This window comes from Schistosoma haematobium, chromosome 2 (genome assembly GCF_000699445.3).
Source record: "Schistosoma haematobium chromosome 2, whole genome shotgun sequence".
In the NCBI taxonomy this organism is placed as follows: Eukaryota; Metazoa; Platyhelminthes; class Trematoda; order Strigeidida; family Schistosomatidae; genus Schistosoma; species Schistosoma haematobium.
This window is the reverse complement of record NC_067197.1, coordinates 28,547,306-28,561,780: the sequence shown is the minus strand read 5'-3', so window position 1 is coordinate 28,561,780 and position 14,475 is coordinate 28,547,306. Positions and strand designations below refer to the sequence as shown.

The 14,475-nt window shown below is 39.3% G+C and overlaps 1 protein-coding gene across 1 annotated transcript in view; it reads left to right on the top strand.

The window, feature by feature from the left end:
- The first annotated feature begins 1,918 nt into the window (after nucleotides 1-1,918).
- The window catches only part of PSMA6_1 (Proteasome subunit alpha type-6), a 32,035-nt gene continuing 19,478 nt past the window's right edge, over nucleotides 1,919-14,475 (top strand). The window contains exons 1-6 of the mRNA XM_051214838.1: nucleotides 1,919-2,269; nucleotides 2,302-2,544; nucleotides 7,911-8,039; nucleotides 10,859-10,922; nucleotides 12,267-12,421; nucleotides 13,694-13,768. Of these exons, the coding sequence (XP_051068025.1) occupies nucleotides 2,137-2,269; nucleotides 2,302-2,544; nucleotides 7,911-8,039; nucleotides 10,859-10,922; nucleotides 12,267-12,421; nucleotides 13,694-13,768 (799 nt within the window). The 5' untranslated portion in view covers nucleotides 1,919-2,136. The remainder of the gene's footprint in view (nucleotides 2,270-2,301; nucleotides 2,545-7,910; nucleotides 8,040-10,858; nucleotides 10,923-12,266; nucleotides 12,422-13,693; nucleotides 13,769-14,475) is intronic.

Sequence of the window (14,475 nt, the reverse complement as noted above, 5' to 3'; positions counted from 1 at the left end):
ATTGGCTCACATCACACCAATCTTCAAAGGAGGTCGACGCAGCGAACCATCAAGGTAACGACCGGTGGTCCTTCACTCTATACCTTCAAAAATCATGGAGTTCCTGATATACGATGGTATAAATGACTACTTACTGTCCTTGAATTTCTTCTCACTCCAACAGCATGCATTCAAAAAGGGTTACTCTTGTATAGCTGTAGTGGCATTGGACCATAACTACACAATCCTCAAAGCTGAATACGAGATTACTTGGAAAATAGATATTCAATATTTTAATGCGGAGAAATACCGAACGATGGAGAAGGCGCGAATAAGGAATTGAATGAATTGGAGTTTATCGAATGGCATGGCTCGGTCATGCAGACGTGGTTCTTGTTGAATATATCTTTTATTCATATTAAATATATTGTTCTTTCTCTAGCCTAAGCTTGTTCTTCAACATGTATTGGTAGTTGTTACGATACAATGAGTTGGTGTAGACGATGATGTGACTTCCAAGTAAGATCTTATAGATTAGGCAGTTACATCATGACAAATCTACAATTTTAGGATTAGGTCTATTATTAGAGCAGTACTAATATCATAGTAGACCATAATTCTACATAGCCAACCTTCTCACTGCGGTGGATAGATGGACAAACATCCGTGATCGCAAGAGGAAAGTTGATATCATTTACACTGATTTCTCAAAAGCTTTTAATAGGGTTAACCGTATATGTCTTATCAACAAGCTCAAACGATTGGGTACCAGACCACCTCTAATTGATTGGCTCACTTCATATCTAAAAAATTGACATTTTGTGGTCAGGGCTAACTTCACCTTCTCTCAGGCTATGGAATGTCTTGTGGGATCCCACAATGTTCAGTACTAGGACCTCTTCTTCTCTTGATTTATATAAACGATCCTCCACAACAGGTATCGCCTGAGTTGTTACTTTTTGCTGAAGATGTGAAACTGTGGAGAGAGATACGCAGCGGAGAGGATATACTGGCACTTCAGGAGGATCTGATTCGACTTCAAAGTTGGGCAGATGACAACGGACTCATCCTTAACACTTCAAGGTTTAAAGTAATCCATCTGAGACATGTTGCAGACTACAGTTACAACCTAGGAAAATCCTCTCTAAAAGCGTCCCAAGTTGAAAAATATTTAGGAATTCTGGTACCCTACGATCTGTAGTCTTACGCAAACTGTGACAAAAATGCCTTGCGAGCAAAAATTGTACTGTTTACATTGGAGAGCATGTTTGGCCGGTTCGATGTAAGAACTTTCCACATAATTTTTAACAGTTTTATTCGTCCTTATTTAGAGTATGGAAACATGGTATTTCCTCCTTCACTCGAAAAGGATAAGGACACTTTGTAGTGTATCCAATGTCGAGACACGAAATCAATTCGGTGACTCAAAATCAAGCCTCATGAAGAGTACCTCCATTCACTAAAATTTTACCCATTAGAGTGTAGACATCTTAGAAGTGACCTTCTAATGGCTTACGTATCCTTAACACTTTTAGACATTCCCTTAAACATCTACTTAGATTTAGATCCAACATAAAACTAAGGAGTCAGACCCAGAAAATGGAGACACAACAAGGCAGAACGGACTGTAGACACAATTCCTACTTCCCAAGAGTTGTCAAATGCTGGAATTCGCTGTCGGCTGGGCTAGTCCAAGTGACTTTCCAGAGGTCCTATAAGAGGAAGTTTTACCTATTCTTAAGGACTAAGGATAATATCTTACTATGACTTATCAATTTCTTTTTCCTCTATTAGCGTTAATATGCTAAGGTTCCTGCCTGGATCCACTGCTATTAGACACAGAAGCCCGTTAAGCAAAAGCTTCTTCTATTCCGTCCACAACCATTTGAATAATTTGAATGCAGTGAGTTGGGTCTTCTCAAGGTTACAGGAACAAAAAGGCGGCAATTTCAGTTACTAACCAGCCGTCCTAGGGTGTCATACAGTTGTCGAATCAGATTATGTGCTTGGTCATTCATCAATGAACGTTAATGACCAGTCAAGTCAAACAGGCAGTTTGGTTTTCTCAACAAATCTCAATTCACTCAATGTCAACAATAAACGAAATTCCACATAGGTATAACGAGGCCTCATCATTCAGGATTTATTTCATCTGAAATGAGTGTAAATGTTGGATCACTTCATCGTCTTAGAGATAGCAGTCTCTTCCCATGCATTGTGGGAGTAACGAAGAATGAAATACTATGGAGGTCTTTAAGTGGATTAGGAGTCGGAACAGTAATAAAACAGAGTATGCCATATTAAATTATTACTTGTTTCTAGTAAGCTTTAAGAATATTATCGGAACCACTTCCCTGTCAGATGTTAATGGTGTGAGGTGGCTCACTGATTTGTCTGGGTCGTTCCAGAAGAAAGAGGCTAGTACTTCCTGTGGATTCACTATTTGGAGCATCATGCAAACAAAGAAGTATAGTTGGGGAGTTCGTTGCTTCACATTTTACTGTGTCCGCGACCAACAGGTGTATGACTGGGTGGATTTTTTAAATAGCAGTGTATTGAAGACAAGTGAGTTAATATTGGATCGTTTCAAACTTAAAATCTGTTTTTCCACAACAAAGTTAATTTGCTTCTGAACATTAATAGCTTAGTATTCACATTTAATTTGCGTTTGTTTGTAAGGGAGTTAGGATCAACTTTAGACCTACAGTTGTTACGTAATCACTTGGTTGGCCGCAACTAAAAGACAATTACTTGTCATGTACAGAAAATTGCTTGGCTTTCTGAAAAAAAAAGGTATTAACCTCAGTAGTATTTTGTCCTCGATTAAGCATAACCTTAGAAAGTTTTTTAGGGCATGGGTGTAGAAAGTTTACGTGGGGTGCTTTGGTTAAATAGTGAACCTAAAACTTTAGATGCTTGTCACTTTTTGGAGATGGATATTCATCAGTTACTTAAATAAGGTAAGCAGGTTCCGAAGTTTACGAGCTACATTTTGATCATTATTCTTCGTAATTCTTTCATAAGGTTTGTGAATTATTTTGAAAATGAGGTGACTCTCGTCTTACCTTTCACCCACAAAGTAAACCGAAGTGTATGAGAAAATTTTAAGTCTTACAGAAGTTATTATGGATGTAAGGTATCTAGACCCTCCATTTCCGTGATATCTTGGATGCATAGTGGATAAGTGTGTATACTTTTCACTGGTTATGCTGTTATCTTTAAATCCAACTTAGCAGAATGTTTTGTCGGAATGATATGTGTCGCCAATTTGATAAAAGCAATCTTTAGGCTTATTATGTCGTTGACTAAAGTGCAGTATATGTTTCTGGTAGATACGAGAGCACATGGACTCATTTAACTAGTTTTTAACTTTAATATGATGGATGAAGAAGCATGGTAATTAGGCTGTCCTATCATATAAGTCTAATCGGCTGAAGCGATTTCACTCAAAGAGAGTTCGCTATTTTTAAGTAGCAATATATTTACGGATATTAACTTATCCAACTAAGTTCGTTTGTTAGAGTATAAGTGGTCAAGTACTCATGCCCGTTCGGTTTGCTTTTCCTCAGTTTTTAATTTAGTATATGACAACAGTCTTAATCATATACTGTTAGCTTACGATGTGCCCTTTATATATGCATTCAATTTTCTATTCACTGAATTCAATGGTCTAAGTCAATCGTCGTTCGTTGGTCAGTCAGTATTTCATTTTAGCGACTAATTGTCATCCTATAAATCTTGGATGCACTGCTTGACGAAAAGATGGACTTAGTAATGTATAGAATTATTAGTCGTATTGTTGAATATGTATGATCTTACATCTCATACTAGTTGATTTGCAATCAATCAAACGTTGGTTCACATGATGGTCAAATATCAACTAATTGACTTGTGGTAATACATGGACATGATAAAATGTCCATCTAGATTTTATTCGAAAATTCATATTCTGTATGCGCTAACCGACCGTAGCTGCTACCTTGACGTGATGGTCGGGCTTGCCTATCGTGATGACTCAACCGAGCTATATTGGCTGGGACATATGTTCCTGTAGGTTCTACCATACCAGGCAGGCCGATTGGAGAACGGTAAGACCAGAAGCAGCAACTCAAGGTCTGAGGGCGAAGTCGTACTGCTGACTGTAGAGGGGTGTGACAGCAGTAAGGTTTTTCCCTCGGACAACCAGCATCTGCAGAGATGCTGCCTTCTCACAAGGAAGGAAGGGGTTAGAAAAGGTCGACCCTAAAAATGTCACACCTCACCTTACCTCACGGATTTCCGTCTCCAGAGATAAGGCCCTTTGAAGAACAGAGCTAACACATTGAAAACCTCCCACGAAAAGGCCGAGTGCGACCGGCCTCAAGCAGTTGTCCCTTGAGCTCTGCGGTCACGCTCTCAGATCGTTAAGGCCAACACTAATCTGACTTCCTTCTCGGGTTCTTCAAGAAATACCCTTCCACGGTGTGGGCAGCCGGAAAGTGATATCAGCCCTCATACTCGTAACAACACACGAGAACAAGTTGGTCACATTTAAATCCTTCCTACACCTCCTAATAACTCTCTTATCTCTAGGACTAATCCTTCTCACGTCCCTTTATCACCTCACACCGCTAGTGCAAACGATTCGAGTACGCGGAACGTTATTCCTGGTCTCCTGAAACCACGCTCTAAACTACACGTAGGAGCTTTCAACATCCGAACACTGTGTCAAATAGGACAACAGGCTTCCTTAGCTAGGACTTTAGAATCTCGCACCATTGATGCGTGCTGCGTCTCCGAAACGCTCATACAGAATCCGAGTAGTGTCATTCATTTGACCTCACCATGTTAAAGTAACGAATCAACTCGATTTACGCTTCGTGTATCTGGAAGCCCTAATCTGCTTCCCGTGGCCTCGCTGGCGTAGGTATAGCATTGAGTCCTTGGGCAGAACTTGCTGTCTTAGACTGAATCCCAGTAGAAAGTCGTTTGTGCGCTTTACGACTAAACAGAACAGTAAGGACTCTGATAGGGAAACTCGTCGTTGCCTCTTCGCCGTCTCTGTCTACTCTCCCGCTGACTGCAGCTCAGACTATGTTAAAGATGAGTTTTACAGAAAGCTTTGCGACCTCTGAAAAGCTAGGCGCTCTGATGTAGTAATAGTGGCCAGTGACTCTAATGCTCAAGTGGGTAAACTAAGCGAATGGGAAAGACACCTGGGTGGATCTTATGGTATCGTGGCTTAAAGAACAGATAATGGTGGCCGTCTGTTGCAGCTAAGCTCAGATAACCGCCTGTCTCTTGAAAACACTAACTTTAAGCATAAGGGAAAACATCTTTTAACATGGTGACCCCCGAATTCGTCCCAACGTTGGACCCAAGTAGATCACATCGCTACCAGCCACCGATGGAGGGGCTCGATAGAAGACTGTTGCTCATTCTGGAGCACATGCCTAGATTCAGATCATGCTCTAGTGCGAGTGCGTATTTGTCTGCATCTTACTGGACGTAGGAAAGACGCTGCAAGTAAACCTCTTAGGGGCCTACTTAATGATAGTCAAGCTAAAAGTATATTTGAGGAACAACTAGAAAGAAAGTTAGGTAGCCATGTATGTGATGCCCATACCGAGGCATCGCGGAATGATATCCGAAAATATATGGAAGCAGCAGTGATGTCTGCAAGTACGGTAAACCACAAGGTTAGGGAGAAACACTGGATCTCATCAGCATCTACCGCACTGATAGATGCTTGAAAACTCATTCCATCTGGCTCTGAACATGACGAAGAGCGGAGTCAGCTTAAGCGCAAGCTGACAAGAAACCTACACAATGATCGCGAACAGTGGTGGGTAGAGAAAGCAAGAGAGATGGAAAAGGCAGTGGCAGTAGGTAACAGGAGACATCTGTTCAAACTTGTTAAGGAAACTGGTATTAGGAACCCGACTGTTAGCGAAATTATCTCAGAAAAAGATGGGCATATTATTCATTCTCAATCCAGGAGATTAGATCGATGGGCAGAACACTTTAGGGATCAGTTCAACTGGCCTTCAACCACATTTCGGTTTCCCACGATCTCCAGTCAACCTGAATGGCAAGTTAATGTAGGTCCTCCGTCTCTTTATGAAGTTGAAAAAGCTATAGGAAATCTGAAGCGGGGGAGAGCAGCAGGCCCTGACAGGTTCACTCCTGAGATTTTTAAGGATGGTGGTCCAGTATTAGCAGTGAAAATAACTGAGGTCTTAGGTAGAATTTGGGGACTGGACGTAATCCCATCTGACTGGTCTCAATCACTGATTCTGCTAGTCTATAAGAAAGGACAAAGTCTTCTTGTGACAATCACAGAGGAATCAGTGTGACTAATATAGTGTCTAAAATATTAGCTTCAATAATACTTCGACGCCTAACCAAAGCTCGTGAAGAACAGACTAGAGAAAACCAGTCTGGTTTTCGACCTGGACATGGCTGTATAGACCAAATACTGACACTACGTCAGGTTCTAGAACAGACGTACGTTCAGACGCCCCACAATGGTAGTATTCCTCGACCTTAAAGCAGCAGTCGACTCTGTCGATCGTAAGGTTCTATGGCAGTGTTTGTCACTGAAAGGAGTACCTCAGACGTACATTAACCTTATAAAGGCTCTCTACTCGAACACAATTGGTCGAGTGAGAGCTTATGGCGAACTGTCATCAGAATTGATTACCTCAAGTGGTGTTCGTCAGGGCTGTCCACTCTCTCCATTCTTGTTTAACTTTGTCGTCGACGTACTTTTAGAGATAACACTTTCCTCGTCTAAATTTCCAGGGGTTGAACTTCTATCGGGAGGTTCACTTGTTGACCTAGAATATGCTGATGACATAGTTTTATTTGGTGAAGACGCTGACAAAATGCAGAGTCTTCTGACCACTCTAAGCAACAATGCAATCATGTTCGGGATGCGATTCTTCCCCTCGAAATGCAAGATGTTTCTTCAGGATTGCGTTGCATCGAAACCCCAACTAATGATAGGGAGTGAAGTAATTGAGCGTGTCGATAGCTTCACTTATCTTGGAAGTCTCATCAGCCCTTGTGGTCTGGTGTGTGACGAAATCTCAGCACGGATACAGGAGGGTCGACTAGCTCTTGCCAACTTGCGTCATTTATGGAGTAGGCGAGATATCCGTCTATCAATCAAAGGACGTGTTTACTGTGCTGCAGTTCGTTCCATCCTACTTTATAGCAGTGAAACATGGCCGGTAAGAGCAGAGGATGTTCGTAAGTTACTAGTATTTGATCATAGATGTCTTCGAAACATTGCTCGTATATCCTGGGACCATCAAGTAAGTAACTCAGTTGTTAGGAAACGTGTACTAGGTAAGGATGGCAAATCAGTCGACGAAGTAGTGAAACTTCACCAGTTGAGATGGCTGGGACATGTGTTACGTATGCCCAACCACTGACTGCCTCGACGTGCGATGTTTCCTGGTGCAGGAGTAGGTTGGAAGAAATGTAGAGGCGGCCAGACCAAAACATGGCTCAAATCCATGAAGTCACTGACAAGTGGACTGAGCCATGTTGGTAGGTGTAGACTATCTGGTTGGGATCCGCGAGATGATAGCAACCGATTTTTAGAGACCTTGAATGACATGGCTCAAAATCGTTTGCAATGGCGCAGGTGCATCCACTCTTTGTGTTCTCCCAAATTCTAATCTTCTGGATTATTCATGTCCTTTATTTTCTTTCCAAATTTATTTCACTGTATTATACTCCTTGAATAACATCTTCAAACCCTAATGTTTCCGATTACTGCTTATACTCTTACTACCTCTACCACTACGGGATTTGAATCGATAACTGCGTCTCTGTGCTAATGTGGTATGGCAACTCGAGTTGATGTTCGTACGTACGAAGTTCTACGTTGTTACTGACTGACTGATTGAATGCGCTAATAAATAAAACTTCTTTTAATGCAGATCCTTCACGTCCACGCAATTTGTTGGTTTTCATCAATCCTTTAAGCGGAGCAAAGAAGGCACAGCAAATATATACTCACCAAGTAGCACCATTATTTTATCTAGCCAACATTCAAACGAAAGTTATTGGTGAGTTTATATTGGTGGTATTTACGTTGATTTTTTAGAAATTTGCTTTGTATCATTGTCACCTATGTTATTTGTTGTATACTTAGGAAGGACATCGTTTCTTAGCAATTTATTTGTCTGTTAGGTCCCATTTTGGTTGGGTTTCTCATATTTTCCACTACCGTTTCAACTAACCCATCTCATCTACCGAATACAAGCTTATTTACCCAAATCAACCTTACACTTTTTGTTCAATAACTAGTAATACTATCTGGATGCTTAGACTAAAGTAGATGAGGCACCATTTAACTTTGCGAAATTTTGTTTGAAACCCAAGTGGATCAGCCACTAAGCCATTTATTCTAATTGATTGCCTTTTAATGATTTTTAAGGTATCTTTCATTTTTATAAATGTCAAATCTTGACGTATTATTAATAATTTCAGATACCGAAATGCCGACGTATCATCTATACTCGCACGTCATTAACATGTTTTATAGGTGTTACGTGGGCCCCCAAATGCCCTGGTACGGCCGAGAGTGGGGAGAGTCCGCTCTCCCTCTCGAAATGCTCTCACATGGCCACGCGTATATAGCCTCTGCCAGGGAAGTCCTACTTACTACCTTCTCGTGGCGAGGGTCTTGTTTACAAAAATGAGAGAACGAAAAGCGAATGTCCGGCGCTTTAACCGGATTCCAAACCAATGGTGCACGTGGGCTCCAGTATCCTGCGGGAACAAATGGCGTATGAATCAATTGTCGGTCACCGGCTTCCATGGGACTGCATCTCCTTACGATGCTCCACTGCCTTGTGTATCAGACCTTCAGGTCGAAGGCTTGGGGAGTGGCCCCCTAAGAAAACCACCTGCTTCGGTTTGGGCACCCGGGCAGTATCACAGCCCTCACACATATCGAATGAGATTTGTGTGGCGCATATGTATTTGGTGCCTCCTTGTACCAATATCTATGTGTTAAAATAAATAAATAAACGTAGTAGGGATTATTCTTTACATCTTTCATGTTCGTAATAGTGGACTTTCTGTTGGGGAATGCAGATAGGTTTAATCGAATATTATTCAGGTGACCACAGAATAGTATATAGTCGCCTAATACACTTGGTATTGATACTATACCTTAAACTGCTAACAAATGGAGACTGACCTTCGAATTCTTAGGGATTCAATGGGTAAATTCTACATGGTTAATATTTGCTTATTGCTGCAAAGCAGGCAATCACACTTGATCCTTGAATTTTCCTTTAACATAACATGCTAAGGACCGTAGGGTTATGGTTATTGAGTTTTGTTGTTCCCATATATAGTGGGTATGTAGATTGAAAACTACAATTTGTCTGTACACTTTTCTGTCAGTCAGTCAAACTTAACATAGAATCTGGCACACATGTACATCGGTTCAGCAAGATGAATTTGTCAGGGCGAATTCCAGACTAGTAGAGGTAGTAACAGTATTGATGATAATAGAACAGATCAAGCATTCAAGATAATTCGAGAAAATGTAAATTAGTGAGCTTCTAAGAAAACTTATGAAGAATCCAGAAACTTAAAATCTAGAGGAAGATAAAAAGTGAATACAACTCCGCCCTTGTCAGTGATTCTGAGCCATGTCATTCAAAGGCTCCAGCCACTGGTCACAATACTCACGCAGACTCCAACCAGGTAGTCTGCATCTACCTACATGGACCAGTCAGCAGTCGATCTTCATGGGATGATCTCACTTTTTAGTTCGGCTGTCCTTAGTTTCCTTCCAATTTACTCCTACATCAGCTATCAACGTGAATCGAGGTAGTCGGTAGGTGCATACACATAATATATATCTTAACCATCTCGATCGGTAAAGATTCACAACCTTGTCAATTGATTTCTGTACTTAGTACTCAATGTTTAACCTTAAAATATCTAACTCGATGGTTCCATAATAAACGAGCAATGGCTCGAAGATACATGATCAAATACTAGTAACCTACGAATGTCCTCTCTTTAAATTAGATCGTCATCAGGCTTTACTCTAATATACATGAATATTTATACGAAAATGTTAAACAAATCAAGGCTATATGGGTCAATAATCACAATGAAATAGAATAGGTCACCACATATAATAAGTAAAAATACAAGTTGATAGTAGGAAGACTTTTAATGTTTTGTGTTGACTATTCCAAGTCTATTTACCCACGTTTGACCTTCTATTTCTAACGTTTAACTATTGATAAGACTTTTGTTATCGTATTTTATTATTCTTACTACTATCAGTACACCTGTCTTCCTACTATCAACTTGTATTTTTATTTATTATGTGTAATGACCTATTCTATTTCATTGTGATTATTGACCCATATAGCCTTGATTTGTTTAACATTTCCGTATAAATATTCATGTATATTAGAGTAAAGCCTGATGACGATCTAATTGAAAACGATTGTTCGCTCATATGTGTTGTTCTAATTTTCACAATGGGAATCTTTAATGCTCTCTTTAAATGCCAAGTTTTTAAAGAAGGCTCCATTTTTTTTCTTGAGAGGTTCTCACGTTTATCATCTTATATCAGAACAAATTGCAGACCACATGTTCGCTACTTATTTTATCTGAGAGAATTTCTGGATTATTCAAAACAGTTCATAGGTCATTTCAGACTACCTATATTTAACAAAGTTATTTTCTTTTCGCTTCGTAATTTTCTAAAATGAAGTATTTTCCTAGTTAGTGGATCTCTATGAAAAGAAAGGTTAGAAATTAGACAGATAAATATATTTCCTCGATAACAGGTTTGCATTTAAGTTATATTGAACGTTTATTATTGTTGTGGCTTTTTTCGATTATACAGCTACGACATCTCGGGATCATGCGACAGATTATCTCATTGAGAACTCATTGGACTCTTATGATGGGTAAGTTTCTTCTCTAGTTTCACTTATTAAAAACTTTATCAACCAGAGTGATATATATAACGATTTGGTTTAATTTTTTACAATTCAGTAGTAATTTGTTTATTTCCTAAAGTTATTTGTTCGTTGAAGTCAACCACTTAATCACTATGCCAACACGTTTTGTCTCAGGATGTTAAGTTCATTGGCCAAACATACGTACTTTTATTGGAGTTATCAAGAGAATTGTTTTAATATCAGTACAGTAGGTTCAATAACTATCGGAATATAGTAAGAATGGGTAAATTAGTCCTATTACCTGTTATCCGTATTAACTTGGGAATCTTCCTTTATTCGCAGCAGATATCTGTCTATAGCTAAAGATTGGGGATTTTGAACGCAAAATTATCAATAACAAGGTTAAAAGTTCTCACACTTATTGCCTTCTAACATATCTAACTTGTCTTGTGAAAAGATAGTTAGGTCATAAATTCTTAATCATTCAAAGAATGTTCTTAAAACATCGTATCATCTATTTAATTCACTACTTATGTTTCTTTAATTGGTCGCTATCGCAAATATGACTGGCTTAGGTCAGTGATACTCCTAAATGATATTTAGTATATTATGTCACCTAAGTGTAAATTCTCTAACACAAACAACACCATAGGGTCATGTAACACTGTTAGTAATTTTCTTAGTGGTTTGTCGATGTATGCTTTGCAAATAAGTCTGTCCTTTAGTTTTGGGTTCTCATACTGTTTATCAAGTGCTAATTGTCCTTTCTAAACATCTGCAATCAATACTATCGATGAGGTACTGTGATTCTATCCCAACAGTCGGTCCAAAATTTCATCTTCCTAAATGCGTTGTCATGTTCATCCCATATAGTTTATTAATTCTATGTAACTACTCATTCACGTTCGTCTTATTATTTTGTTATGACTCAATGGATCTGATAATGCACTGCAACAATTGAGATGATCTAGCTGATAGGTTGCCAATGAGATCCGATTCCCGATTCCTAACTGAGTAGATTTCAGAAGTTATAACAACTAACTGACTGAACAAGCACAATCATTTTAAAGTGATGTTTAAAAATTGTTATAATTAGTTATGTTGGACAATGAAGTAGAATTTAGTATTGATGATTACTAATCGTAATCTACAGCATACAAGTCAGGGTTTGTACTCTGACTGTACGTAACTCATTTAATGGATTAAAATATGTGATTCCCTTTTATTTACCTATCAGTTAAGTATAAAGTTTATTTTCAAATTGTTAATTAGTTCTCTGGTTCTTTAGATCTAAGTTTTTGATTGTTGTCCGTTCATTATATCTTGCTTTCTTTCCATGTAACTCTTCAGAGTAATTTGTGTCGGTGGCGATGGATTTTTAGCAGAAGCTGTTCAAGGTTTATTGTTACACGAAAGACGCAAGTTCAGTCTACCGTTATTTTCGGGACATAAACCTGGAGAAATTGAATTAAAACCAACAATTCGACTTGGAGTTATTCCAGCAGGTTAGTTACGGAAAAACAAAACAAAGGCATTTGTAGTTTGATTGAGGTTTGTAAAGAATGAATTCATTTCTGAAGATGGTCTTCGTCATGGACTATAACTTTTGAATTTCTTTGATAATTCATAAGTGTGTTTTATCATTTCGATTTCCGAAACTATTGCAGTGTTTTAGTTCATTCACTTATTCTCTTGTACATCTTTCCAATTTCTTTAATTAATCATTGACTTTTAGAATAACTCCCAATATTAATTAGTTGGTATGTAACCAACTTTATAGCCCTGTTGCACTACGATAACTGTCTAACTACACATTGATAATGTCTAACTTCGACTCGAATATTAGAATATTCGGATTCCTTTTTTTCCTCTAGTTCCCAACGAGTCCAAAAGACAGGGAAAATATGTTAGTGGAGGTAAATGTGTATGTATTAAAACGAATGGAACATGGATATGATCATATTTCTGAAAGACATGAAAAATAAGGGTTAAAATTTAGCGTACTAAAAGCACAACTGAAAAACCGGAAAAGTTTGTTCTCGACGAGGCTGAGACGAAGGAGGATTTCTGTAGGAAGTACTGGATGGAAAAAAACAGAAACAGAAATTTGTGAAATAAAAATAACAAAATAACGAGTGAGTGGATTCCTGCGTTTCTGACATCCTCACCCCACTTTCACTATGTAGTTGAAAGCATATTGTTTGGGATTCGTATGCAACTGTGTTGTTTTCTGTCGGGGTCGACCAAACCTTACTCGCACTTGTATGTTTAATTAATGCATTCGAAGTGTTTTTTCCATCACGTTATTTGGTAAGCTGAAAATGTTTAACATTATATCCAGAGATATTAATGTTGTGTTACCTCGCTCGAGGGTATTTCTTGGTTGGTTAGGAGGTTGAGCACAGTCATCTTTGTCCATCTCCACTTTTTATAGTACATTTCTCTGCCTCTTTGTTATGCACCCTTTTCGTCAGCAGAAACTTTTATAAGTTGAAAACTAAAACCAACCCACCAAACAATCCCGCCACAAAAACTCCCGATCAAAGAAAGAACCCATCCAGTATTCAGAGTTGGTGTTTTGGTGTTCATGCACGACTACAGACTTCACTATGACCGGCTTAATCGTTACGTAATAAAGTTTTACCAAAGAATCCCAATTAGCATGACGCCTGAATTCAGAGTTCCTTACTGACTCCCTTCAACCATCTAACATCAATTACAATCAATAATTGTAATTCTTTATACTTGTTCACTTGTTATTTTTCTTCAATTTGTAGGTTCAACAGATTCTGCCTCATATTCTGTTCATGGTACTAATGATGTTGTAACTGCGGCTCTTCATATAATTTCTGGTAAGTACTGATTGTTGAGAGCACGAAGCGTAAATCGAGTTGATTCGTTACTTTAACATGGTGAGGTCAAATGAATGACACTACTCGGATTCTGTATGAGCGTTTCGGAGACGCAGCACGCATCAATGGTGCGAGATTCTAAAGTCCTAGCTAAGGAAGCCTGTTGTCCTATTTGACACAGTGTTCGGATGTTGAAAGCTCCTACGTGTAGTTTAGAGCGTGGTTTCAGGAGACCAGGAATAACGTTCCGCGTACTCGAATCGTTTGCACTAGCGGTGTGAGGTGATAAAGGGACGTGAGAAGGATTAGTCCTAGAGATAAGAGAGTTATTAGGAGGTGTAGGAAGGATTTAAATGTGACCAACTTGTTCTCGTGTGTTGTTACGAGTATGAGGGCTGATATCACTTTCCGGCTGCCCACACCGTGGAAGGGTATTTCTTGAAGAACCCGAGAAGGAAGTCAGATTAGTGTTGGCCTTAACGATCTGAGAGCGTGACCGCAGAGCTCAAGGGACAACTGCTTGAGGCCGGTCGCACTCGGCCTTTTCGTGGGAGGTTTTCAATGTGTTAGCTCTGTTCTTCAAAGGGCCTTATCTCTGGAGACGGAAATCCGTGAGGTAAGGTGAGGTGTGACATTTTTAGGGTCGACCTTTTCTAACCCCTTCCTTCCTTGTGAGAAGGCAGCATCTCTGCAGATGCTGGTTGTCC